This window comes from Lagenorhynchus albirostris, chromosome 16 (assembly GCF_949774975.1).
Source record: "Lagenorhynchus albirostris chromosome 16, mLagAlb1.1, whole genome shotgun sequence".
NCBI lineage: Eukaryota > Metazoa > Chordata > Mammalia > Artiodactyla > Delphinidae > Lagenorhynchus > Lagenorhynchus albirostris.
In genome coordinates this window covers 15,107,329-15,134,244 of record NC_083110.1, presented here as the reverse complement: position 1 = coordinate 15,134,244, position 26,916 = coordinate 15,107,329, and the positions used below count along the sequence as shown (strand labels likewise).

General features: G+C 42.5%; 1 protein-coding gene across 1 annotated transcript in view; it reads right to left on the bottom strand.

The window, feature by feature from the left end:
* ARID5B (AT-rich interaction domain 5B) overlaps positions 1–26,916 on the bottom strand; it is a 189,355-nt gene that overhangs the window by 156,232 nt on the left and 6,207 nt on the right. The window contains exon 3 of the mRNA XM_060125627.1: positions 2,443–2,668. Within this exon, the coding sequence (XP_059981610.1) occupies positions 2,443–2,668 (226 nt within the window). The remainder of the gene's footprint in view (positions 1–2,442; positions 2,669–26,916) is intronic.

Sequence of the window (26,916 nt, the reverse complement as noted above, 5' to 3'; positions counted from 1 at the left end):
AAGTTGCTGGGACAGGAATGCACACAGCAAATGACATCCCCTATATCCCCAATATAAATCCTCACAATGTAGGCTTGTAAACCTTAGATCAAGCAGATAATGGAAACTCATTACATTAAGGAAAGTTTTTGTTTCTCTTTCCACATTATTACAACACAGTGTGCATTCCAATTACAAAAGCTATTTGTCTCAAATTCCCCACAGTTCATACCAACTGAGTAGACTTTCAAGGCTCCAAATTCTATCCTTAAAGGGGTATTTTACATTAAAAAAAAAAGAAAAGAAAAAAAATACATGGTGTTTCTTATTCACCAGAGAGCTTCCCAATCAAATCTCCTGTTGCTTATTTTCCCTTCCTCTGCCCTGATCACTCACAGAGCTGTCTCCCAAATGAGACCCAAAGGGGAAAAAAAAAAAAAAAAATCTGAATCACCTAGAGGTCCTTTTATCAGCACACGTTCTTTGGCCTTGCCTCAATCCTACTGAAAGAAGAATCTGGGGAAGCTGTACTCAGCAATCAGTATTATTTAAAAAATTTTCCTAAGTGAGTCTAATGAACAACAAGATTTAAAAACCACTAAGTACTTTGAATGTTCACTATAAACCAAACTCTTCTGGAATCAATTATTAAAAAGTTCGATTATGGACATTTTTAGAATTCAGGAAGATCAAAACCTCTAAATCTTTTGATGAAATTAAGAGGTTGGGTTTCTTTTCATTCATTAATAAACTATCAATTTTAAATACAAAACAACTCTTCTATAAATACTCTTGTTTATATGCATGACATCAAGCTTAACCATCTACACATCCTTTTGTTCCCCCATGGGTTTCCTGTTTAGTTTTTTATTAGTAACAGTATATTTCATAACTAAAAAAAAAAAATCAAACAAACAGAAGAAAGGTTTTAATGTTAAGGAAAACATAAGACAATAGCAATACAACTTAGATCATATATTAGGCAAGTAATACAACAGCTGTATTATTCAGCATTACCACATGTCAGAAGGCTAGTCATGGTGTGTTCACAAAATTGGCCATGTTAACAGCCTGTATAGGAAGATGATTAAAAAAAAATTCTTTAATTTTGAAATGAAAACCACTAGATTAATAATTTTCTCTAAATGGGCACATGACCATCAGGCCACCATGACCAAAATATTACTGCCTGACATCTACCAAAAGATGCCAGGAAACTGTTGATTGTTAAACTAAAAGAAAATATTAATGCTATTCCCAAAACACAGCACAGCTCATCACAAACCAGAATCACATGAAAGACAAGTCAGTTACGGGTGTTACTCAGTCTCTTTATGCCAATTAAAATAAAAAGTCTAGGTTTGTTGTAGTAGTTAAAATCTAGGTTAAAAAAAACCCAACAGGAAGTTGTTACATTAAGGCATAAAACTGGGCTATGAAAATCAGCATTGTGCTAGAACGAAAGAAAAAGATGCCTTAATATGTTAAAAGTGAAGTTCCTCTTTGCCTAAAGAGGAAATAAGTAGTCTAAATCAGAGGTCAACAACTGTGGTCTTGAGCAATGCTAGGAAAGTAAGTCAGTGAATGCCACAAGGAGTTACAAAGGAAAAAAAACAAGCAGGAAAGGACACAAAAAAATCACTGGAGAAGAGAGTGTTGAGAAAAAGCAACAGAATTAATTATGGCGCTCCTCTCCATACACCAATATACACCAGTCACTGTGCTACACCCTTTGTAGCTTACATCTCCCAGTGACCCTGAAAAGTTTCCAGGTTTTCCAGATGGGGAAGCTGCGGCTTGGAGGTTAAATTATTTGTCCAAGGCCACACAGCTAAGTAAGCAACAGAGTCAGGATTCAAACACTAAACGGAATAACTACTCCAAATCCCAAACCTATAGTGGAAGAAGGGAAGGAAGGAAAGAAAAAACCGTATGGTTGATGGTAACCACTACACCCTGAAAACTCTGGGGAACCTATGCCGTGAGCTGTGAACCAGTAGTTCCCCGGCTCTGAAACTCTTCTCCTGCTCCACGTGAAGCAGCGCAATCTCTCTTCCTCACTTTGCCTTCCTTCCAACATAAAACAGGAAATTCTGATGTGGTGTTAAAAAATGTCATAGTATCTACTCAGAACAAATATTAAAACTCTCCACTAATTCAACTTTTGGTGCCTCGATTAAGTCTTATGCCTTGACAGCAACTGGAAGCTGCTAAACGCTGAGTGTTATTATATCACCCAGTTCCCAGCACAGGGTTCCACACAGACAAGGTCCTGTGATTCAACAGGTAACATCCATCCCTTCCACCCCCAGTCATCTCTCCATCCATATTCCCAGGTCCCTCTGAGGTTAAAGAAATTATATGCATATATGAATGACAGGGTTTCCAGAAAAACCTACAATAAAAAAAGTAGGTTACTGTATACGCCCACACGTTAGATTTAGAAGTACAAACGATAATTACCAAGGTCAGCCTTTTCCTTGAGAACGTCTTTGAAGTTGAGTCCACTGTTCAAGGTTGACTGCCGGTACTTCAGCAGAGCTTCCTTCTGTCCATTCCTTCCCAGGGACTCCATTTTCACTGACCCAGCTTGAAGGCCACATCTCCACTTGGAGAAATCAGAATGTACCCACTTGACCAGGTCTTCAAGCTTCACAATCACCTTTTCGGAAACAGCAATGACTTCATCCTATAAGAGGTAGTGGCGGGAGAACAAAAAACATTATTGGTGGTTCTGAAGTAAATGATACGTTTTCAATAAAGCCCATCTGAAACACCATTTGAGCAGCTGAACCTAATGTAAGCAGACAACGTGTTTTATTGGTGACAGAGAACCTTCAGAAACTCACTTCACTTCAATGGTTTTTCGCTGCTTGTGGTCTACTTGAGGAATAATTTATAGGATTTATTTGTTATGTGCTTAGAAAATGTCCAAATTTTGGACAGTAATTCTAATAGCCATGCTATTTGCCAAAGCTCACTCTCCCTACTTTGACCACATGGGCGAAAGCTAATTTTTAGGTGCCATTAATTTTACAAAAGTAAAAAAGTGAGAACTAGATGACTAATGGTTAGTCTGTCTCTATATAAATGGTCTAAGTAAATCTGGGATTCTTGGAACTCTGACTCACCCCCAAATTCCTATGTTTATGGTACATTTTCCCTTGGCTTATACACAAATATTGAATTTAACTTTTGTCCTAAAATTAAATAAAACTGTGATGTAATCCCCAAAGAAATACTTCATAAATGTTATGTGCTTCCCACTGAAAGAAACTTACACATTCTCATGTTTCTTAAAAACTTTGTAAGTTGAGAAATGAACTGATTTTTTTCTTTTAATACGTATGGGGTAAGAGGCAAAGAGGGCAAGTGAGGAGAAAGCCTTTGAATCTGAGAAAAGTAGTTGAAACTTAAGTTTCTCCTACGGATCATAAATTTCAATTTCAAGCACCTTTAATTGCTTCCAGGAAACGACCAACTTTTCTGACTCAGAATTAATCCAGCAAGATATTTAATAGATATCCGTACACGGAGCAAAGGAGGGCCTCTCTTTCCCGAAGATTCTTTGGAAAAGGCTTAAGAAGATCATCTCACTGGGTTTTAAGTTAAATTATTTGAAGCATTTGACATTTCAACTTGAACTGACTTCTTCCATTTCTTCTACTTCACATTTCTGAAGAAAGCTGAGCTGTGAAAACCCCTAAGCTTACAAAATCTTAGAAATATTTTTGACAAACAACAACAGGAAGATGTCTCTGAGCTATTAAACAAAGGGAATTCACAAGTGATTTGGGCTAATTTTGCTGTAAAACATGACTCTTTCCTCCTTCTCTCCCACCTACACACACACACACACACACACACACACACACACACACACACACACACACTCTACTCCAAAGCAAACAAAAAAGGGTTTATTAAGATAAGCTTCACACAATAAGAAGCCCCGGATTCAGTTTTTAAAAAATGTTTTAAGGTAGGATCTAAAATTTCACTTTTCCTCATCCAGTTCCAAGCTGCCTCTGAGAAGAGTTTGTTAGGCAGCAGCAAAATAACAAATACTCTATCAAAAATGAAAAGTAAAACTTTTGTAACGGAATCCTTTCTCTTATCATGATTAAATATGAACTTCCACTAAATGGGAGACAAAGTAGAAACTGTTTTTATTCTCTGCTCAAGAAAAAAAAAATGTTAATACTTTATATAAGCAACGGGGCATATTACAAAGTACCATTTCGATGGATGATTTCACTCAGATTCACTACACCATCCTCTCGAAATAAAAGATCTATAGTTGTCACGCATTTTATAGCTATTACATGGTGATTATTAAATGTCAGAATAAAAATTCAGGCTGGGTATTGTTTCACCAAATATGGTTCCCTAGAAGAGACAAGTTTGGAGATGAGTGTTATTTTCAAATAGCTCTAACTATGATCAAATGATTATCATTTCAATTACCAGTTGCTTCAGAACTTTTCCAAGAAATGGCATGACTAGCTCTGGCTGGCGTCCAACACCCGCCAAACAAATAGTTTATTAACCGAGAGAAAATACAATCCTTATGATGTCATTGATGAATAAACCCATCTTTCAAGATCCAGTCTACAGGTTTAGTCCTCCCTCCTTCCTCTCTCTCTCTGAAACAGACCTTCTGAATATATACACAATGCATAAAAACAAATGCAGGAATTCAAATAAACATGTAGAAGCCGTAAACCCAAGTTTGGCTCAACTGTGAAACCACCAGTATGTTTCACTGTGGATTCACAGAGAAACTGGCCCTGCAACATTGTCCAACGCCAGGATTTAGAAGGAAATCTGATAAGCGGAGGAGGGGGAAGCAAAAAACCAACCCCCAAACCAAAATAGCCAACATATATATAGAAAATGTCTCAGGAAACATTACTTTGTACACACAATGGCATAAATCACATGTTCGTATTTACTATTCTGAGGCAGTTGCTGACTAAAGTTCCTAATACTCACCATTCTTGGGCAAGTCTCTATGTCTAAGAAAAGAATTTCAATAAGCTCATCTCATGATTACATTAGCGCTCTGCAAACCGAGAATTAGCACTGGATAAATACCGCTGATTTACTCTAATGCAACCCAAAAGGAACACAAAGAAATACACCTTGTTATTCTATTAATACACTTTGGCTTTTCAATTAACCCAGAGCCTAATCAATATTTATGTAGGCTGCGTTGGGATACTTTCTAAGTCCATATGCCCTTTCATCATTGTTTCAAACTGCCCATTTCCGTCGTTTGGATTTTGTTTCTCCCACTGCATAATAACAGCGTACTCAATCACAGACTCCTCTAAGTCAGAGGAGATCCTCTGGTCAAGAAGTCATGTATCAGCCAGCCTATGTGTATGGCTGGCCTCTCCAAGTGTTGTAAGTCCCAAGGGAAACTTGGGACTCCCCTGGTGGCGCAGTGGTTAAGAATTCGCCTGCCAGTGCAGGGGACACGGGTTCGACCCCTGGTCCAGGAAGATCCCACATGCCACAAAGCAACCATGCGCCACAACTACTGAGCCTGCACTCTAGAGCCCGCGAGCCACAACTACTGAGCCCACATGCCACAACTACTGAAGCCCACATGTCTAGAGCCCGTGCTCCGCAACAAGAGAAGCCACCACAATAAGAAGCCTGTGCACTGCGACAAAGAGCAGCCCCTGCTCGCCGCAACTAGAGAAAGCCCGTGCCCAGCAACGAAGACCCAATGCAGCCAAAAATTAATTAATTACTTTTAAAAAAACCAATTGGGAAACTTTACACAAAGTCTCCTGACTTCTATCTTCTCTTATAAAATAAAATAAAGGGTTATGTGGGGAAAAAAAGAGAACAAAAAAACCCCTCAAAACAAAAAAGTTGAAATTGAGTAGAGGTTGCTTTCTTTAGATGAGATGCAAGTTCTCTAGTCTTCCACTGACCCCACCGTTCCTATCTCCTTACACTCAGTCCACCGTTCCTTTACCTGCCTGGACCCTCCGGCAGGCACCCACCATTTAAATAAACGTCCACACCCTAATCTATCCCACCTCCCTCACTTTAATGATGAGGACAGTAAGGTTCAGTGACATGTCCGACTGCCAACTTCAGGCAGAACTTGGACAGGAATCCAGGTTTCCTACTGGCCAACACAGCATTCATCCTGGACTCTGGAGCCAGACTGCCTGGGTTCAAATCCCAGCCCTGCCATTTACTCCCTGTGGAATACTGGGCATCTTCTTTAACTTCCCTGTGCTTCCATTTTTTTAAACGCATGTTTTTAAAAAATGTTAATGATACTGTCTATCTCTGACAGCAATGGTGAGGATTAAATGTGTTAACATAAATGAAGTGGTACATCGGATTTAGCTGTCATCACTGCCATTGCTTCTCTGAATTAGTGTTTTCCAAAGAGTGCCACACAGAGATGAGTATAGATGGTTCATGGATAAATCTTTTAATATTTAATGTAAGTTACTCATTGCTTATTTATTTTTGTGCTAACTTTCCACTTATGGGGAAGTGGTACTGGTTTCCCATTTATAGGAGATATAGAAGTTTCCTCTTTAAATAAATTTTAGTTAAAAAACAATGGATCGGTTTGAACAAAGCCATTAAATAAACCCAGTAGATGTGGGTATGGCAAAAAAAAAAAACAGTCAAGATGCTATGAAAATGACTGAAATTTGGGACAGTACATTATATATCAGTGGTTCTCAAAGTGTGGCTCAGGAACCCTGGGGAATCCCCAAGACTATTTCAGGTGGTCCACAGGGCAAAACAATGATCATAATAATACTAAGAAATTATTTGCTTTTTTCACTCTTATTCTATTTCAAGTGTATAGTGGGGTTTTCCAGCGACTACAAGACAGATGGTATGGCAATGAGTGAATACAGAAGGAGATACGAGAATACAGCTGTCTCTATTAAGCTCGACAGTAAAGAAATTTACAAAAATGTGAAACAATGCCACTGTTTTTACTAATTTTCTTTGTTTTTGAAAATAAGGTTAATTTTCATAAAAATGTGTTACATTTACATGATGGCTTTATATTCCCATTTTCATTGTATTAACATTTTTTAAAATTAATTTACAGTAAATTTTCCTTTTTTTATGTACAGTTCTATGTATACCATAGTACACATGACAACTACTGATCTGTGCTTGGTATAGTTTTCTCTTTTACAAAATGTCATATAAATTAAATCTCACAGTATGAAATCTTTTAAGGCTGCTTCTTTCACTTAGCATAATGCCTTTGAGAGCCACCCATGCTGCTGCCTATATCAATAGCTTGTTCCTTTTTTTCTGCTGAGTAGTACCTCATGTTATGGATCTGTCCCATTGACAGACACTGGGTTGTTTCCAATTTTGGCGATTACAAATAGAGCTGCTATAAATATTCATGTACAAGTTTTCGTGTGAACATACATTTTCAGTTCTCTAGAGTAAATACCTAGGAGAGGGATTGTTGAGTCATATATTAAGTACATATTTAATTTTGCAGAAGCTGGACAACTGTTTTCCAGAGTGGATGTAACATTTTGCATTCCAACCAGCAAAATGAGAGTTTTTAGGAGAGTTCCAGTTGTCCCCCATCCTTACCAGCACTTGATACTGTCACTGTTAATTTATTATTGCCACTTTAATATGTACGTAGTGGTTTCTGATCATGTTTTGAATTTTCATTTCCCTAATGGCTGAAGATGTTGAACATCTTTTCAGGTGCTAATTTGCCATCCATATATCCTTTCTGATGAAGTGTGTGTTTAAGTCTTTTGCCCATTTTTAAACATTGGGTTGTCTGTTTTCTTACCGTTGAGTTTTGAGAATTCTTGTACCCTCTTGATACAGGTCTTTTACCAGATATGGGGTTTGAAAATATTTTCTCCTGTTCTATAGCTTGTCTTTTCATTCTTTTAACAGCGTGTTTCACAAAATGAAAGTTTCATACTTTGATCAAGTCCAATTGGTCGGTGTTTTTCTTCTATGAATTGTGGTCTTACTGTTATATCCATGAAGTCTTTGCCTAATTCCTGGTCATGAAGAATTTCTACTTTGTTTTCTTCCCAAAGTTTTATAGTTTTACATTGAGAAATATAATCCATTTTGACTTAGTTTCATATAAAGTGTGAGGGTCAGCTTGACATTCATTTTTTTGGCATATAAATGTCACTTTATTTTTAAATAAATTAGTAAGAATTTAAAATCATTATAAGTTTTAATTTCTAATACCAGTAGATATAACCCACATAAATCAAAGCTCCTTTGCGGTCCTAGATAATTTGAGTATAAAGGGTCTTGAGTCCAAAAACTTTGAAAACCCTTTATCACTAACCAAGGCCGTTCTTATTCTTAACTTTGCTTAATGTCTTAGTAACAATTTAATAATGAACAACTCTACCTTTGACTTGAAACTCTCCCTCTTGTTAAGAACTGTGAAGAATCTGAGATTTTACTCTACTTTCAAACTTATAAGTTAGCTTGTCGCAGTTTCATGGATGCTTGCAGAGGACACAGACTGCTGGTCAGAGACAAACGATGGTTTATAGCTCACAGAAAGAGCTGTAGTCAAAGTATCAGCATTTGTGTTGGATCTTTGATACCCAATTCCCAAAAAGAGATACCAAGAGGGCTAGAGGATATATGTCTACAGAGTGGGGTGCATTTCAGGAGAAGAACCCCAAGCATAGGCAACCCAAATCTTTTAATACTGATCAGTAAGTATGTCTGCCCTTTGTTCTGGAGGAAGGCACTAGCTCCATCTTCCAGGGCCGTTCACTATACAAACATCCTTGAAAAGACAGTTGGAACAAAGAGCCAGTGGCTTTGCTCACAAGCGTACAGATACTCAGTGGCCCATGAAACATACCTACCCAACGCCGAACACCTCTACGTTCCTTTGCTTTGTTCAACTTCTCTCCTTCCTCATTCTATTTCCCTACGGGAAAAATGTAGGAAACATTTATCTTTATATGCTGTCTGGGTCCAGCCTTCCTTCTCTGCATATCACTCCTTGAAGTCATTCTCCATGGAGATTCCAATGTTACTCTCTAAGGCCATGACTACGTTCTGTAGTTTGGTTCCAACTAGTTGGTTCAAACCTTCATCCAGACTCTAGTCCTTTGTCCAGTCCTCAATTTAGACGTCTCAAGAGTCAACTCAAATTCAGCAGAACTGTACTACCAACTTGGCTTATGTGTAAGAAAAGAGCTTAGTTGACACAAGAAGAATTTAATACTCCCCAACTGTGGTTAACTTTTTGCCCACATCTATTCTTCCTTTCATCTTTAGTAACAGACTGCTAATTTGCTCGGCACAGAAACAGACACCACTTCCCTGCTTCCCTTACAGCCAGATGCGGCCATGTGACCAAGTTTTGACCAATGGGATGTATCCGTGATGTGCGCAACTTCCAGGTCAGGCTCTCAGAGGGGATGGATATGCCTTTGGATCATACAAATAAAGGCACATCTCTCAGGAGAAAACGCTAGAGGGAGTCAGGTCTCTAGATGACTTCGTAGAACCCAGCCATCATACTAACCCTGAAACACTTACCCATAGGCTGTGACATGAGAGATTTTGAACTCCCAACTTATTTAAGCAGCTTTAATTCTGGGTCTCTGCTAAACAGAGCTAAACCTATATATATATTTTTTATTAATATAACATGCCTCAGGAGAGAAGACATGAACGGAACCTTCCCTATAGCACCACATGGTACCCAATAACAGACCATTGCTGAGGACAGCCATGTTCAGCTATGTTAATGGAGCCCAAAGGACAATAAAAACATACGTGTATTATCAGAGGGGTTGGCGAGCGGGGGGCGGGCATAGAATGAAAACAGGAAAACACGGCATATTCACTTTAATTGTCCCCAAACATCCTGGGGTTTTGCACCAATGGACTCAGGCAAGGGGAAGAAAGTGCCCTGTTGGGCCTGGCTGCGTTGGCCACTTCCATTGCTTGCAAGCCTCCCTCAGATACCTGATATTCAAGGTACCATCTGCCCCATGACTCTCCCTGTTACACATTAGGATGTTCTGCTAACAGGACATCTACAAAGTGAGTAAAACGTTTCACTCTGCAGGCACGTGGTTGCCAATCAGAGGTCCAAGAAGGTCTGGCAAAAGAGAATGGTAATGTGGGTCAACAAGATGAAGCTTTCACTGGTCAGCGGTGAGATGAGAAAAATGAAGACAACACAGTGAGTATTTCAAGAAGCTAAATATGCTAGATTTTAAGGACTACCCTTGTATCAGCCAGGATCCCAACAGGAAAGACATGGAACAGTTGAGTAATGATAATCCAAGGAGGGTTTTACAAAGGGACTAATGACAAAGATGTTGGTGGGATATAAAAGAACCCTAAGAGAGCGGTAGTGCAGGAACCTGGGCTAACAGCATCTCAGCCATCACCACTCCTGGGTGAAATCGTCAAAAGGGCAGGGGATGGTTACCAGCAGATCCTTCTACCAGTGGCTGTGACTCTTCCTCAGAGGGACACCAACAGCCTGGGGGAACCTCCCGGGTAAGGACAGGGAATAAACACCTGCCTTCATTCTCCTTCCTCCCTCCCTCTTCTGTGGGGGAACGGCACTCGAAGCCCCCGGTCCCAGGAGCTCCGTTCCTGGAGACACACAGGGGGCCTCCAGGACAGAGAGAAGGGTGCAGCGCTGATCCGGAGAGGCTCCCTGCACACCTGCTGTTTAGGACTTCGCCTCTCCTCCTTTCAACTGCTGTTACAATAACCTTTTTTTCCTCTAAAATGAGGATGGTAATGGATGCTGATAGCTGCTTTTTAACGTCCTTACTCGGCAAAATAAAATGGTATCAACACTAACTTGGTCCCCGAACTGGGAATTACTGTGCTTATTACCTGTGACATAATGTTAAATCTTTGTTAGGTGTCAGTGTTTGATTCTGAATTGCATAATTCTCTCTCCTACAGTAAACACCAGAACTGCAGAGACTTTTGAACGGCGAGGACGTTTAACTTTTACTTCTCTTGTGCCTCCCAAGGAGCCATGAACTGTGCTGGGCCCAAAGCATACAAGTATTTATTTTAATGGTCCCCCCGTCTGGATGTCCCACGCTGGGGGAAACTGAGAGCTGAGGAAGCACTGGCTTCTGAGTCTCATGGACCCGGCTTCAAAGGTGGCTCTAATGTGTTTAATGTCAATGTTAATCTTGGGACGTGACATTATCTCACCAAGGTCTCATTTAAAAAAAAGGGCGGGGGGAATCAGATAAAAGAACCCACCTCCCAGGGTAACTAGGCTGTTGGAGTAGTTCTAGTACAACTGTCAACACAGGCATCTAAGAAATGACGGCTATCACTGTTATTACATAACATCACTTTAAGTGAAAATGAGGGAAGGAGGGTGAGCGATCTTCAGATGTCACCTGCAAGGAACTGTGCATGTTCTCTACTCCTCTTAATTCTTTGTCTGGGGACAATAATATCCCTGGAGCTCCTGCTGGGTACCTCCAAGGCCAAGGGTGGGCCGGAAAGCAATTAAGAATGTCTGGGCTTCTCCTTAACCTTCAAGGATACAGCGGTGGCAAACTCTGAGGTGCTTTACTCTACCCAGACGTTCATCTATGAATTTAACAGACATCATCTTATCTAATCCCCATGAGGACTCGCTGAGGTAGGTCTCCTCAGGCCCATTTCAGAGATGACAAAACTGAAGTAGAACCAGAAACCAGCTTGATAAGCCTATCATTTCTCTGGGAAATTGGTCTCTAAGCCTTTATAGTAGTAACACTCCAACCTACTCCTATCCTGGGATAAGTGAACCTTCCCCATCTCCCAGCAATTTCCTGGGGTGGCTGGGACTCAAGGTCATTTTGGGACAAAAAGATTTGTAAGTTTTTCATGTGTATTTTGGTTTTGCCCCCAAAGTAAGACTACACGCACTAGTTAAAAATGTGAAGACCTTCCTGTTGTCTGAGTGACGCAGGAATCCTCTCAAGTTTGCTAAGGGTTAATGGGACTCCCTTAACACGATGAAATGGATTTGCCACGGAGGCTGATTAGTGTATTGGGTTCCAATTTCCCAAGCCAGCCCCTTCTCTTCCAACCTTTTCCCTCCCCCTCACCAGACACTGGGGTGATGCCTGTGGCTCGGTGAATTTTGGAAATCCATCCTGGTGCAATTACAGGGAGTAAGCAAACACAAGACTGCTCTGAGCAGCGATTTGTCAAACGTAATGTGACCATCCTTCCTGGCACAGCCAAAGGCATTTGAGTATCAAATAAGTAATTCAAAAACCCTAAGTATTTTAATATTCCTAAAAACATTTTTAATCCTCGCTAATCTAAAACCTGTTAAGATGCAGCCTGCTCCCATGACCAGAAGGCCCTCTCTAAAGAAAGCCCCAGTAACATCCTCTCATTAATTCCCAGTTCCATTTCTTTCCTTTTGGATTTACTACGCATGCATCTTCTTTCCTCCCTAAGATTAAAAATAAATTTACCCAGAAATCAAGAAAATGCATCCCAGCATCCTCTCTAAACAGGCAAGCATGTGATATGTAGAGAAGATGCCTTAAGTCAATGGTTGAGCCAGCCTACCCTTCCTTTAGCCAAATTAATAGGGTGTTAACATCACAGTCTATTTTTTAACTACTTTCAGGTCGCCATAATAAAAACTAGCTTGGCCCCCACATACTTAGCTCTGGCCATTAAAACAGAAACAAAAGAAGATAAATGAGGCCAATTCCAGGGCTAACGCACAGCTGAGTTACCTATGAGAACATTCTCTAAAAGCAAAAACAGTAACCATAAAACCCAAACTCAACCACCACCCAACCGAGATGTTCTAATATGGTGAGTGGCTTCAAACCATTACTTTTACATCTGCTGACCTTTTTTCCACCTGGTTTTACAGGCATACGGCACACTGCCCAGGTACGAAGTTCAGCAGGGCCCGTATTCAGTCAAGACCCTAAAAGGAAGAAGGAAATTCTTCGCCCCTGTTGGTCTATGAAAATCATGGTGGGAGCCGACTGAAGAGTCAAGGTTATTGGTGATCGTGCACAGCACCTTGGTATACTGCTGTCATTAACGAGAAGAGCAGTCTTCAGAGAGTCAGCGAAAGCCTTACGCCTGTGTAGAAACCAAGTAAATCTTCCTGTTTTCTGTAGCCTTTATTTAAACATAAACATATGATTTAGACATGCTCCCTCTTGTTACACATTTTTTTTCACTTTGTTCACTTAGCACAGTTCACATTATTACCCTCACATGTACGAGGGCAGTGGAATAATTTGAGACCCACGGCTTTATTTAATAATGTAATTATCCTATATTGGATTACTTAAAAGGGGCTTTGTATTTTACAGTTCTAGCTTTTCCCATACCAGTGATATGCTCTGACACAGTAACTGATTCAGGCTTCAGTCAAAAGCTCTAAACTCAGTTTGGAAAAATATTGAGTGTTTCTGAATAAGCCAGGATTAACATAAGAGCCAATTTGCAACCACAGTTGGTGACCTTTCTACTCCTGTTCAAAGACTGTGGTGTGGAGGCCAACACAGAGGACAGACACGAGCAACTATGGCTGCCTGAGTCCAACTCCCTGCCACCTCAGTGAGGCGGTATAAACCAGAGAATAAAGCCCGAGTTTCCCTCAAGGTAAGCTTTCTGAAGGCGGGGCTGTAACTTGCCTTCCACGTCTTCTGATAGTCCATAGACAACCAGGAGGAGCTGAATGCGTGAATGAACGAATGAACGACTGAGTGAATGAATGCTACTGGGCATTCCAACAAAACAGTTGCAAAAGGGAATCCAGAAGGAGCTGTCACAAGCTGAGCTTCATCCGGTGCTACTGTCAGGAGGGATTTTGTTTGAGCTTTTCCCCAAACTCAACTCAATCTGATCCAATTAACCTGCACTGACTCTGCTCTGTGCCAGGCATTGGACTGGGAACCAGCCACGGAGAGAGAAGGATGAAGAAGACACGGGTGCTGCCCTTCAGAAATGGGCAGTGCCCAGGGCTCCTGTTCCTTGCCTAGAAGTGAAGGTTACTCTCTCTCTAGTCTCCTTTGCCAGAGAATCCATTCATTCTTTCACTTTCAATGTCCGGAACATCTACTCTGAGCTGCGCAAGGCACTAGGAACAGCAGGGGGCTGGGGAAGAACCGCAGTCTAGCGGGGGTGGGGGACACAGGACACACAGTAAAGCACAGTCCTCAGCTAAGTGTGATTTATACAATGAGAAACTGTCATAAGTGAGCTCATTCATTCAACAAATATTTATTGAGCACTAACTATATGTCAGGCACTGGGATCATAGTCAGAAATTAAAACAGATAAAAATCCATACCTTCCTGGAGCCTACAGTTGTGTGTGGGGTTAGGGTACGTCGTGTGTGTGTGTTGGCAGAGAGGGGAGTGGGGGGGCCAGATAATAAAATCTGCCCGGAGAGGGAACAGGATACAAAGGCACTGGGAGGGACGCCGTATGTTGTCAAATTCAAGGTGAAAGAAAAAGCACACAGCATACATATATCCTATAGCTGATACATCTTCTAAATTTGAATCCGGACTCCTTTTCCCTAAGTTTCTGGCAGGTTTCGCATGGAAGCTACCCCCATAAATCAATTTCCATTATTAAAAACTGACCAGAATCTGGGAATTCCCCGGCAGCCCAGTGGTTAGGATTCCGCACTTCCACTACAGGGGGCACGGGTTCGATCCCTGGTCAGGGAACTAAGATCCCGCATGCCGTGTGGCATGGCCAAATAAATAAATAAATAAAAAGTGAAAAGAAAATCAACAGACTGAGAAAAGATATTAAAAAATAATTGACCAGAATCTGCTTAATGCCACCCTTTTCTCAAACCTTTAATGCCTACATAGGTGTGTTTTAAGCACTTTATCTAAAACCAAGTTGCATCTTCCCTGAAAGAGGAACAGTGGAGTTTTCCTGTGAAACAGATAATTTCCACAGAATTTAAAAGATGGAAGGCCAGCTGCTCCCTGACATACGCACAGAGTTGAAGAGTGGCTGAGAGATCCTTGTTTCCTATAGGTTCACCTGTTAGAAACACAAACTGGGACAACAATCCCTTTCATTTGGATGTTTAGGACTTAGTTACATGGACATATGCCAACCTGATTTAATGCCCCTCCTCAACCACTGTGCATGAAACATACCTATGTTTTTATGCATTTAGGAGCCTGTTTAATTATACCAGCGACAGCGTCCTCATTCCCCTTCTCTCTGCAGACTCATCATCACACCAGACGCAATGTCCTTTCCAGCAAAACCCCCCAAATTCACTGATCAAGACATTAGGTTTGGGACTTCCCTGGTGGTCCACTGGCAAAAGAATCCGCCTTCCACTGCAGGGGTATGGGTTCGATCCCTGGTCGGGGAACTAAGATTCCCACATGCCGTAGGGCAACTGAGACCTGATGCAGCCAAAAATAAAATAAAATAAAATAACTAAATAAATTTTTATATATATATGACATTAGGTTTTAGAAAGACCCAATATAAGTTGTTGACATGCTCTAAGACTAACAAATATTTGAAGGATTAAAGCAGTCTGCTATCTATTATGTACATCGTCTATAATTAAATGCCCAGCAGAGTGGGGAGGTATTTGGAAGAACCACTCAAGGAGAATACATAATAACAACACAAGGAGAAAAAAAGAGCGAGACAGGGTAAGAAGACTATCTTCCAATCCACATCAGACTAGCTTATACTAAGGTGATTGGTTCCACCGCTGATTGTAGCGGGCAGCCTCTAAAAGGACACCCAATGATCCCCACCTCCTTGTATTCATGCCCTTGTGTGATCCCCTTCCCTTGAATATGGGCTGGACATAATGTCCCAGATCTAACAAACAGACCTAGGCAAAAGTGATGGGATTTCAACTCTGAGATTAGTTTACCAAAGGACTGTGGCTCCCGGCTGGCTCACACACGACGAGGGAAGTCAACTGCCGCACTGGAGCTGGCCTGTGGAGAAGCCCATGCAGCTCGGCAAGGAACCAGGGAGGTCAAGGTCAACGGCTAACAAGGAAGGAGGCTGTCAGCCCAACAGCCCAGGAGCAGAGAAGTGAGCTCAGAAGTAGATTCTAGCCCTAGAGAGGTTTGAGATGACTCAGGGCCCGCCGGGCACCCTGACTGCAGCTTTGAGAGACCCCGAGCCAGACACACCTAGCTAAGTCTTACCCAGACTCCTGACCTACAGAAACTGTGAATGAGAAATGCTTTAAGATGGGAAGTTTGGGGTAATTCGTTACACAACAATAGAGAGCTAGTACACTCATCTTTGAACGTGGAATACGTTGATATATTTTTGTGTGACAATGAAATAAAGCCTGTGAAACAAGGTGCTAAATACCAGTTTTTAACTGTGCCTGGAAATTAGATTAATTTCTGCTGAGAGGTTGACAAGCCAATGGAAGAATGCTTTATGCAACTGCCTAAATCCTGAAATAACTGCGTGTAAAAGAGATCTTTTCTTTTTGGGGGTTATCCATAGAAATCTCCAAGAATACTACAGAACAGTATAAGCATCCCTTTCAGGACGGAAGGGGCAGAATAAAATATAAGCTTGTCCAGTAAGGCTGACTTTCTGTTCTCTCTCCTCTAAGCAACTAGAGGGAGAAAGGCCAATCTTACTCATCTCTTTATCACCTCCACGGTACCTTGTGTGTACTAATAAATATTGGTTGAAGTGAACTGAATAAAAGTTTGCCGTCAAAAGGCCTCTATTTAAAAATAGAAATGTTAAGAGCAAGATTATATTATGTCCTCCGCTCCTGCAGAAGAATTCCAAGCCTCGTGTCTCTTGTCCTCCTCTCACCTTCTCAAGGGTCTTGGCACAGCTGACCAGTTAGACAACGGTGCTGCCTACATGTACAATCTACAGGTCCTGTACATACACAATCCTCTAGCCCTCATGGCCAAGATCAAAGCAAGGCTTCTCTTTCCTTAAAAAGAGAGAAAAAAGGCAGAAAATAGCCTTTAAAAATTAAGACCAAAAAAAAAAAAAAAAGAATTAAGGCAACTGAGGTACCTCAATATTCTGTCATGCTGAGAATGTTTTCACTCCACTACTTCGAGGGGTCATTGAAGGAATTCTGGGGGTCAGAAGTGATTTGAACACCTGCTTGGCTGTCTATTGAATTACTGATCTAGTAACATCCAAAATGTGGAGAAACAGGACCTATAACTGTAAAGAAAAAAAACAGAGCCTACTGATAATTTTCAAAGACACTACCATGTGTGTGATCCATACCATTTGCATTAGAAAAAACATCTTCCGCCTTTTTACTAGAACCTCCTTCTTGCCTGCCCAGATAGTTGGGGATGCATATTTCACAACCCACTGCATTGTTGCTGAATACACATTCAGCCCCCAGGAGCACAGAACACAATTAGACTATTACGGAGAATGCGCACGAGAAACAGAATGGAACCGATTATCTCACTTACGACAGACAGAATTGAATTATTTTCTGTATCTATAACCCATGTACACTAGATTTTGGAATAATCTGGCGAGGAGCCTGGGTGCTACAGCAGTGTTTTCATCTGAATCCTAGTCATCTGATAAACACTGTGGGATTAACCCAAAGCAAAAGGATTTAATGGCCCAGCAGGCAGCCTCTTTTTTGAAGATCCTTCTTCTAAGATTCCCCAGCCATTGTGGCTGGGACTCTAGCCCTTTACATACTTCTCCCTGCTGATGCCTTCTGCTTTTTGAAAGAACCTGGCATCACACATCTCAAAGGAGTTGGTCTGGAATTACACTCCTTACCACCACCGAAAGAGGAAAAGGAGGAGAGGACAAGGGGGTGAAACCCATTTCCAGATTAGGGGTGTTTTGAAAAATAAGAACTAGGAGAGGCTATTTTTAAATGGCGGGAAAGGGAAGGTATTTACAATAAATTCAATGCTGTGCACATCCAGCACATCAACACCAGGTTTCCCAGAGGTTGCATCATGAAAGGGGAGGGACCTGGGAAGCACCAGGTCTGCACTTTCTTCGGCACACTGAGATGGGACATCTGGAATGCAGGTTTGGTCTCTTGACTCCCATCTCTTTTTATTTTGTTGTGGCTGATGGAAGAAATGCCCCCTGAGGGTCCTTTAAGACCCAAATAGAACAGAGCAGAATGGGCTGCAGGGTGACTCCTTCACAGTGACTGGAAACTTCAAACATGAATCAAAAACTCTGAACCTAAACACAAGAAAAATCTCTCAGGACAGACGGAGAACCAGGAAGTTTAACTCAATTTAAATTGATAATTTTCTTAGTTATTGTTTTTTCAAACAATAGTAACCCAATGATTCAACCAATAAATTACTTAGTAAGGGGCTATTAACAGTCTTAGCACCATGACAGACTTCATGGAGACAATAAAGTTCGGATTTGGTCCCGGACCAGAAAGGACAGGGTCGATGACTAGCATCTGCTAAAGGCCTGGGTCTTCTATTAGCCAGGTCAGGGTTTGAGATTTTATGCCCATACAAGTCTCATTTGATAATCACAGCCCAGCAAGATTAGCCTACTTCACAGATAAGCAAACAGAGACCCCAGAAAAATTAAGTAACGGACCAAGATGACGTGCAGCTACTACCAGTCAGAGTACATACGCACATGTGGTTCTACCAAGCTTTGAGACTAAGAGTTTACATTCTAAACAGAAGGAAAAAACACACACGTGAAATTATTAATCAGCACTGCCTCTAGGTTCAAGTCCAACCTGACCAGCTAGACAACCCGAGGTCTGGCTTCAGTCTACCCCACTGTCCACCACAGCCCCGCTCCTTTGCCGAACACAGACCACATCCAACATTGCAAAGTCCTGCCTTCCTGCCTATGGCTTCATCTGCCAAGGATTTCCCCTGCTGTCATTCTCACTCCCAAAAATCTCCACCCATGAGAGGCCGAAGTATTTTCAAGGGTCTGCTCACAACCCCCTTCGGCAGGGCGCCTTCAGCATGGCTGCAGGCCACCTCCCCACTCACACTTCTTTCTTCCCACTTTTTTTTTTTTTTTTTGCGGTACGCGGGCCTCTCACTGCTGTGGCCTCTCCCGTTGCGGAGCACAGGCTCCGGACGCGCAGGCTCAGCGGCCATGGCTCACGGGCCCAGCCGCTCCGCGGCACGTGAGATCTTCCCGGACCAGAGCACGAACCCGTGTCCCCTGCATCGGCAGGCGGACTCCCAACCACTGCGCCACCAGGGAAGCCCTTCTTCCCACATCTTAATCCCTGTGCCCTTCCTGACTTCCCCAGCTTGCACGTCCGTCCATTCCTTCCATCCCTCCAGACTCTGGAGCTTCGGCTGGAGAAAATGGTGAGGGCTTTGCCCACCGGGCTGCCTGGCCTCCTCCCTTTGCTGCCCCTTTAGGACTAACAGGTTCCTTTTGCTTCATGACAGAAAACGGGCCAAATGTGAGAAAGTTTTCAAAACTGTAATATTCCAAAGCTTTCCTCCAGAGAGTGCAAGGTGGCAGCCCGTGGGCCACATCTAGACTGAATACATGTTGCGTTTGGCCCACAGTGTTTTCTTAAAAATTGTATGGAACTGCCAACTAAAACCACACAAAAATCTGGCTTTCTGGCACGTCTCTTGAAAAAATGGAAAGATATGGCAACATCAAATGACACTGCTGCCCGCATGCAACGTTCGACAGGACCCGAGGGGCAACGTCCAGACGAGTCACACGCTCCCCGGTTCTGTCTCCCAGCCTGGCTCCATCCACTTCGGCCTCCCTGCCCGGCCCACACCTGTGCCTCTGGCTCCAGGCTCCTCTCTCTCCTCGTCAGTGGAAGACACCATAGAGGAGGTGGTTTTTGAACAGGATACAGCAGTTGTGCTATTTTACTTCACAGAGAAAAACCTCAGCAAATTTTACACCCCTCTTCGGATACAACCCCCAATTCCTCGACCTGTCGGCAGGACAGCACGAGGCGTCTGCCGCCTGTGTTCTGGAATCAAGACAGCTCGAGCTCCCATTCAGTCTCTCTCATTTACCTGATGAGTGAACTTAGAAACCTGGACGGGTTACCTAGCCTCTCGGGTTGCCCGCCTGCAGAACGACATGGCCCTAGAGCCTCCCTCATAGTACTGTGGGTGTTAAGAGTAAACAGAATGTCCATGTAAAGCTGTCGGCACCTAGTTTTACTACTAACTTTATTAAAGTCGTATCAGACCAGGGGCCAGGCAAACATTTACCGTAAAAGGTCAGATGGTAAACACGTGAGGCTCTGTGCGTCACTCGCAACTACTCAGCTCTGCCACGATAGTGTGAAAGCTGCCAGAGACCACTTGTAAACAGGTGGCTGTGTGCCAATAAAACTTTATTGACAAAACAGGCAGTGGGTCAGATTTGGCCTATAGGCCTTAGTTTGCGGCTCCGTTTTCTACTTCTCCACAGCCAGCCAGCCAATGTAAATCAGTTCTGAAAATGCTACGCAGGTGTCTCAATGGGATCTAAAATAGTAGGTGCCTCCAGTGGGCTTCAGTGGGCGTCTCCAACCTGTTTCCTGGGTTCACCAAGATTCGGCTCAGCCCAGAAATCATGCCAAAGGGAGAACGCTCCCCCCTCCACATCCTACCAAGAAACCTTTTCCCAATCGTCACTGGAATCTCTTTAGCCCTGAGTTCAAACACTACTTCTTGCAAAATGCCTCCAGAGACCTTCCTAACAAGATCAGGTACGCCATCATAGGTCGCTGTATTTTCCCTTCTCCATGCTGACCGCACCACAAAATCACCCATTTATTTAGGATTGTTTGCTTAATCGTGCCTGTGCTCCCCACCCAGTGAGAAGCCCCACGAAGGCAGGATCTGCCTGGTTTCCTACCTGTCTCTCCAGGGCCCAGCACGGCCTGCACACAGACGCCGCTCAGGAGGGAGGTGCCTGGCTCCTCCCGTGGGCTTGTGGGATTTAAAGAGCCCGTGCAAACACTTTACTGAGCAGGTGCGCGGTATTATTACCAAATACTCGCGGATCAGTCAACAGCCAATTTGAATGCAAGTTCCCAGACAGCAGGATAGAAGCTTTCAAGAACCATATGCTAAATAAATAGATGAAGGACCAAAAGAAACTATTCATAAAGGCTCAGATAAAGAATAGGTCAGTATAAAATGAAAATATATATAATATATTTCTCAATATATTCTAAATAGGGGGATATGAAGATCACCTGGCAGAATCGAGAATCCGGTGTTTTCAATCTTGCCTCTCAGTCTCATTTAGACGTGACCTTGGGCAAGTTACTTAACACCTCTTTTGGTCTCAGTTGCCTAGTCTATAAAGTGTGGAAATGTCACAATACTACCAACCTTAGAGAATTTCTTTGAGAACTAAATGAGTATTTAATTTATATGTTAATTTATTTGCAATGCCTGACACATAATAGCTACTCAATAGAAAAAAAATGTAACTTCATTGAAAACACTGTGGGTGAAACTTTTGCAAATGGTTTTGGAAAACAGCAAGTTGGGAAGTTTCCTCTGGGTTGTGCACCTGGAAGAAGGAAGTGTGAATGTGGTTCTAAGACTACAGTGTCTGGTGATGGGTTTCCTCCATTTTGGATAAATCAATGAACTCACCTTTTCCTTCTTCCTTTAGAGAGTGAGTAACATAAGAACAGAAATCTTTATCTGGGTATTAGTCACTGTGTTAACTGTTATATCCCAGTGCAGAGAACCAGCACATAGCAGGCACACAATAAAAATTTCTGAACAAAAGAAACCATCCATGAATATCAGACGGTAGCAGAAATGCCAATTCTGTTTATCACCAAGAATGCTTTTCTTGAGTCAATATAAATATCCCTATCAGAGGGCCCTCCTGGCTCCAGGAAAGAATTTGGAAATGAGGGTAATAAAGGTGAAATCCAGAGGGGACCCTGAATATCAAAGCCCGGTTTCTGTGTAATCACTCACCCTTTGGTAAGTATCTCATCATTAGAATAAAAACCATACACTCCATTAGTGACTTTATAAAAGTGATCTCCCACAGAGGTACCAACTACTGGTGTAAGACAGGGCACTGGAACGACCCACCTGAACGCGCCCATGGGAAACACTTGCCTACTTGCCTCAGACTGTAACCTCAAGAGAGCAGCCCTTCCCCAAAGCAGCAGACCACTGTGCTTGAGGGACTGGGTTCTGGTTAGTCTCTGCATCTATTAAATAGAGGGGGCTGGACTTGTTCTCTTGAATATCCTGTGAGTCTATTAAAACGTCCATGGCACATCAGCCAGGAGCCTTTTTCTGAGATAAGCATGGCAAGTCTTCCTGGTCATCGTGATCAACAGCGCCAAGAGCTGTCTGGCCAGTCCCGCCTACAAGCACACATGTCTGATGGCAGAGGCAGAGGGACCTGCTGCACCCATGGACAGGCTATCGTTCATGCCAGGAGAAGGTCTCAGAACATCAGAACAACCTATTCTGCATCGGACGGCTTCACCGCATGTCAGAGGCCCTCATGCCACAAGGCAAATTTCCAATCAGAACGTCGCCAAAGTTGGGTCGTTACAGAAGAGAAACCACTAAACCTGGGCCCATCACTGAGGAAAGTGTGAGGACAAGGTAATGAATGAGAACATTTTTATTCCCTGGTACAGTATCTGGCTAGTTTGCTTTTTTCCCAATGGTACTCGGAGCTGAGCTCAAAATAGATGACGGCAAGTAAAGCTTGGACTAAAGGGAAAACAATATTCTGTCAACATGATTTCCATCTCCAATGTTCCACAGGGAGCTTTGAGCAGGCCTAGTGACAAGTAACTGGATGGTAACTTGGCCTGTTATCTCTGTAGTATGCAAGGCTTCCTTTGTGAGAATAACACACACACACACACACAAACAACTCCATATATACATATCTGTATATACATACACACACACACTTTGATATGTATGTATATGTACATATTTTTAAACATATTCGTCCTTTAAGAAGAACACACAGAATTATCAAGATTAGATTATTCGCACTTACTTCTTTGTCTCCAGTAATACCATGTTCTTTTGTGCTGGTAAAACAACATGTGCTTTAATTAGCAAATATCTGTAAATAATTTATTTGCTTTCAAATACAACAGAACAATGGGGTCGATTTTCACATACATTTGCCCAGCACACATGCTGGGTCTTAAGCCAGACTCTCCCATTGTTCAATAACTACATCAAGCTGTCCAACTCTTGCTGCCCTCCGTGGTGGAGGGGTGGGATAGGGGGCTAGAAACCCAAGTTCCTTCCAGAAGCCACATCCCATTTTGCATGACCCTAGAAGGCAAGCACATAGCACTGTCCAGTCCAAGCTACAACAAACTCTTATGATCTCCAACCCTGGAGCCTTCTGCGAGGAACACGGAAGATTGCCAGAGCGAAGGGCACTGGAGTAATGGTTGCTGGATGCAGGCGCTCTGCTGCCCCCCAACAGTGTGAACCCCAAAACATAAGGCACAAAGTGTGAGGCCCATGAATCACAAAACCTCATCTAGGCTCTGCAGGGTTAAAACTGGGCGCTGCGCATGCAGTGCAAAGAAAGATGTTAAATCAAATGAGAATGACTGCTCTAGGACTGGAGGCACTATTATTTTGAATAAGATTGAAAAGGCCAGAAAAAGCAATTCAAAAACATTTCAATTATGTATTTCCCAGAACTACATCTTTGAGCAACTAATGCAAACGTTACCACCACAGTAAAACTTCTTCCCACATAAAAGCATATAAAACAGGTTAAACAGCATATACTTTATATATCATATGCATACTTTTGACTATTAATAAAAAATTCAAAATCTATGTATGCTTTACTCTCCTAAGCAATACAGTAATTATGATTAAAGGACACAGGCAGCACAAAAAGAGCCAATTTATCTTACTCGTGCCCAGGAATACTATTGGGTAACTAAGCAACTAAAGACAAAATATGGTCTAATTAATTCAATCCTATGCTTATTTAAAAGACACAATTAGAACATTTTTATTTTCCAGCCTGCACAGTAGCTCAACATGCTTGAGGGTGTACAAAGCAAAGCCTATTATTCCCAAAGACAAGAGTTTAATGTTTAGTGCCACTGATCCGGCTTGGAACTCGACTCTGGGGAGGAGGGATGCGCATCCCAGCCCAGGTGCGCTGGAGTCATGAGAAAGGAAAGGTGGGGAGAGGGGAGATGGTTATGGGGCCACCAGATTGACTAGCAACACGTGGTTTCTACCCCCAGTTTTTCTCTCTGTTCAAGGATGGAGATGGGACCCGGAACTTGATGTTCATGTGTGTAAGGACACCCACCACTGTGCGTCGATTCATACAGCCACAAAGATCCTACAGAAAATTCATGCAGTTAAACCACACATCCTAGTCTGTGCGACAAATGTCAAATATCCATCTTGAACGCTGTTAACAATGCGTCTGATTTTAAAAGCAGAATTAATGTAGGCAAGTGTGTACTGGAGACTTGATGCCATTAGCATGAGTCTAAAGCACCCTTTCAATCATCATCATCATCTGCACGTTGGAAACGTGTCGTCAGTACGGGTGCTCACAGTACAGGATGCGAGCCATGCTCTGCAAAGGCCAAGGCCTAGGTTCTAATCTCCAGGAGGCCAGCAAGGACCATGGTGCGGCTAGAAAAAGCCATCCTCGTGCAAGGGCGCAGGAGCAGATTTTTCAAGAAATGCAGGAATCCACGACCACATTTCTGAGAGGCAAATGAATCCTTAAGCCAACAATCAATAAATTTATTTCAAATTTATTTAAAAGCCAAGCCAACGGGTAATCACTAGCTACAATATTATTCCGAGTAGAAGATGGCAGATATCCAACCACCCTGGCTATAAAAAATGACAAGCAAATCCATTTGATTCCAGCAATTATATTCTGGATATTGGTTAAAACTAGACTTTGATAAATGAGCCTGAGTCATGTATCACTAGATGCCACTATGAACAATGGCATGCTTTATTAATAACTAACAGCGAAGTATTTACATGTATGGACTCGTGCACTCCATAAAAATAACATTTCCTTAGTATGTGCCTGACACTCTAAATGTCAAGACAGGTTTTAATTGATTACGGTTTTGACTTGCTATCAAACACGTGGCCTCGTCAAGACCATCAGTCTGGAAAACATGCTAGTTCGCCGGAACTGCCAACCAACACTCAGGTGAGAAATGACTCCCCTTCCCTGAAGTCCCATCTTTCCGCAGACTGCCACCCCAGAGCCCTGACTTTTTTTTTTTTAAACAACCTTTATTTATTTTTAATACAATTTTTTTTTTTTTTTTTGCCACCGTGTGCCGCTTGTGGGATCCTAGTTCCCCAACCAGGGATTGAACCCAGGCCCTTGGCAGTGAAAGCTCAGAGTCCAAACCGCTGGACCGCCAGGGAATTCCCCCAAAGCCCTGACTTTCTATAGGCTGATGGCTGAAGACTGGAAACATGCTCAAAAAGATGGAGTTGCTGGGGCTTCCCTGGTGGCGCAGTGGTTGGGAGTCCGCCTGCCGATTCAGGGAACAGGGGTTCGTGCCCCGGTCCGGGAAGATCCCACATGCCGCGGAGCGGCTGGGCCCGTAAGCCATGGCCGCTAAGCCTGCGCGTCTGGAGCCTGTGCTCCGCAACGGGAGAGGCCACAACAGTGAGAGGCCCGCGTACCGCAAAAAACCAAAACAAAACAAAACAAAAAAAAGATGGAGATGCTGGCTCTCGCCTGATCATTCAGTCCCAAATAGTCACTAATTTCTTTGGCGAGTTCTACCAAAAAAAAAAAAACCTTTGCGCATTTTCACAGCCTATGGTGCAAAATGATATGGATTTTAGAAGAGAAAGAAGTGTGAGGTGGGCTGCTGGAGCTGGCCCACAGGTGAATGACCCTCTGCCAGAAAGAAAGAAATTGGGCCAAGCTTAAAGAAAGCAGGCTGTGGGGAAGCATTCATTTTAATCACGACATTTAGTCATTCAGTAGATACTTGATGAATGCACTGACTGCTCTGGGGAGACCCAGAGGTAAGTAAGACACAACCCTCTGCTTCTGAGAACAGCACTGCAGTGGGGAGGGGGAAGAGGGAGTGACAAGCACAGGAAAAGCACACAGTTTATAACCATTCCAGGAAGCACCATGTGAAAACTACCTGGGAGATTAAAACCAAACACTGGACTGTAAGTCCCCTGAGGGCAGGGGTACTTGTCTGTCTTGTTCAGTGCTGGATGTCGGGGCCTAGAATAGGCTCTGGCACAAAATGGGTGCTCTATAAATATGCATGGAGTGAATAAGACCTCAAAGGTGAAGACAGTGCTTCATAGTTTCCAGAAAGATTGCGAAAGGCTACAAATAAATAGTGACCTTAGTTAATCTCCACTTTAACTAAGGGATGCAGATAAGAGTCTGACAGCTTTTCTGTGACCAGTGTCTGTCTATGGGGGTAGACTAAGAGTTTTTTGAGGGCTGGGCCATTCTCCTGTATCTCAGTACCCCACTGTCCAGCACCTAGTAGGTCTTCAATCAGCAGCTGAGGAGTTGAACACATGCGTTTTCCAAAAACATATAGATAGTGACCCTTCCTTTGAAAACGTATTGCATTTACTGTCAGAACAATTCACCAATGTGTTACATCTTACATTGCTTTTACATTTTTTAAAAACGTGGGCTGATCTCATCTCTCTATCAAGATTGATAAGCTTCTTGAGAAAAAAAGCCACATCATGAATTGTTTCACATCCGTCTCTGTACCTAGCAAAGCACGGAGCACATAGCACTCAGCAAGCAGCTTTCATTAACTCAAGATAGATGAAACCAGCATTGGCTGGAATTGGGAACTTAACCATCCAAAATACAACTTAGTATACATTCTACTGATTCTCAAATTTTAACATCCTAGGCTCAATGCTAAAACAGAATTTTGTACATATAAAGGGTTTTGACATATTA